Source organism: Nelumbo lutea, chromosome 1 (assembly GCF_056320005.1).
Source record: "Nelumbo lutea isolate HS-2025 chromosome 1, American lotus-T2T, whole genome shotgun sequence".
Taxonomy (NCBI): Eukaryota; Viridiplantae; Streptophyta; class Magnoliopsida; order Proteales; family Nelumbonaceae; genus Nelumbo; species Nelumbo lutea.
The window spans coordinates 69,131,791-69,133,315 of record NC_142684.1 but is presented as its reverse complement, the minus strand read 5'-3'; the positions used below and the strand labels follow the sequence as shown (position 1 = coordinate 69,133,315).

General features: G+C 43.2%; 1 protein-coding gene across 1 annotated transcript; it reads right to left on the bottom strand.

The window, feature by feature from the left end:
• Nucleotides 1-301: 301 nt before the first annotated feature.
• Nucleotides 302-1,160, bottom strand: LOC148875138 (uncharacterized). The gene has a single exon (XM_088941491.1). It carries the CDS (start codon nucleotides 913-915, stop codon nucleotides 592-594), a length of 324 nt encoding a protein of 107 aa, XP_088797617.1. The 5' UTR covers nucleotides 916-1,160; the 3' UTR covers nucleotides 302-591.
• Nucleotides 1,161-1,525: the final 365 nt, after the last annotated feature.

Here is a 1,525-nt window from a genome sequence, read left to right as displayed (position 1 = left end):
GATTTTTCTTTTTTTCTTTTCAACGGAAGGATAAGAAGCTGACATCACATCCCTGTCACCTTCCATTCTAAAACTGACCTGTAAGGTTGAAGCCACTTTTATAATTTATATATTGCCATCTCTTAAGCTAAGTTATATAAGAAAAGAGAATAATTAAAGATGCGTTAATTAAACCACCGGAAGGTCTTTAACCGGACGAAAAACTAGTACCAATTCATGGAGATTTATGTATGAATCAGGGATTGAGGGTCATGAGCTGTAAGTGTAATTAATAAGCCAAATAAATATAAAGGGACAAAACTCTGATCTCTGACTCTCATGGTGTGTGTTTGTATAATATTATTAATTAATTTCTAGGTACATATGATATAAACACCAAGTTACAGATACCAACATCACGTAACAACATAGATGATCGTCAAATCAACTCAACATGGATGCTTCTTTGTCTCCTCCGGCCAGGACATAAATTGCCGACTCCGCTCCGCTCTGTATTGAGATTAAAGAGAGAAAAACGATCGACTATCGAAATGGGAAAACCATGCATCGACCATCGTAGTCACATATACCTAGAGCAGATATAGGTTTTCTCTACATTAAAATTGCGTAGCGCATGCTGTCGCTTACCATGAGATGATTCAGCTCGGATATACGAGCAAACTCACCGGAAACCCAGACACCATCAGCGCCATTTACATGAGGGTTAGAGATGCAAGACAGAAAAGAGAGAGGAGCTCGAACAATGTTACAAAGAACGGACAACCCGTTCCATCCACGCCGTCTGCGCTCCACATCGTGAGCAAACATGGGGAACTGAGCTCCGTCTCCACCTCCTAGCACGCTCTCATCGGCGACTCGTGCGCTTGTCCTGATGTTCTGAAGGTTCTGCTTCATGGCGGTCAACAAGCGCCACATCTTGCTGGCTGGTCTTATAGAATGGAAGGGTGGAGGGTCTTGATGAGGTTGAGGAAATTGAACAAGGGCGCGCAACTGGTTCTGGTAGCGGAGAGATGAAGGTTAGGGCCTCGCTATCCCACCTTTCTAGCTATAAGGTGGGGGGGCTTTTGATAATGGCGTATTGCTGGGTGCTGGGTGCTGGGTGCTGGGTGCTGGTGCTGGTGCTAGTGTTGGTGTTTATCACACAAAGGTCGTCATCGCTCACTTTTTCAGTGGCCTGGCGTTTGTTTTCTATGCTTGTGGGGTCTCTTTTAAAAGCCACTCGCCGACAAACCGGCCTAATTTTGCACAATTACTTGAACCAGCTCTTCTCTGCAGTTTATCTTATCATCGACTCCTTTGGGCGTACACCGAGGAATGGGTCTTTCTCAAGGTTTTTAAAACCGACCCGAACAACGAATCGATCAGGGTCCGGTTCCCGGGTCAAACAGTCCATCTGATCGTTTGAACCGAATGATCAATCCGTTCTAACAAAATAATAAAAAAATTAAAAAACGGTTAAAACCGTTGAACGATTTAAACACTCAAATCAAGGATTTGCTGAATCAATATTTTTTGGCAAAATTTT

Coding starts and splice junctions, on each gene's coding strand:
- LOC148875138 (XM_088941491.1), bottom strand. CDS start 915: ATGTGGCGCTTGTTGACCGCCATGAAGCAGAACCTTCAGAACATCAGG.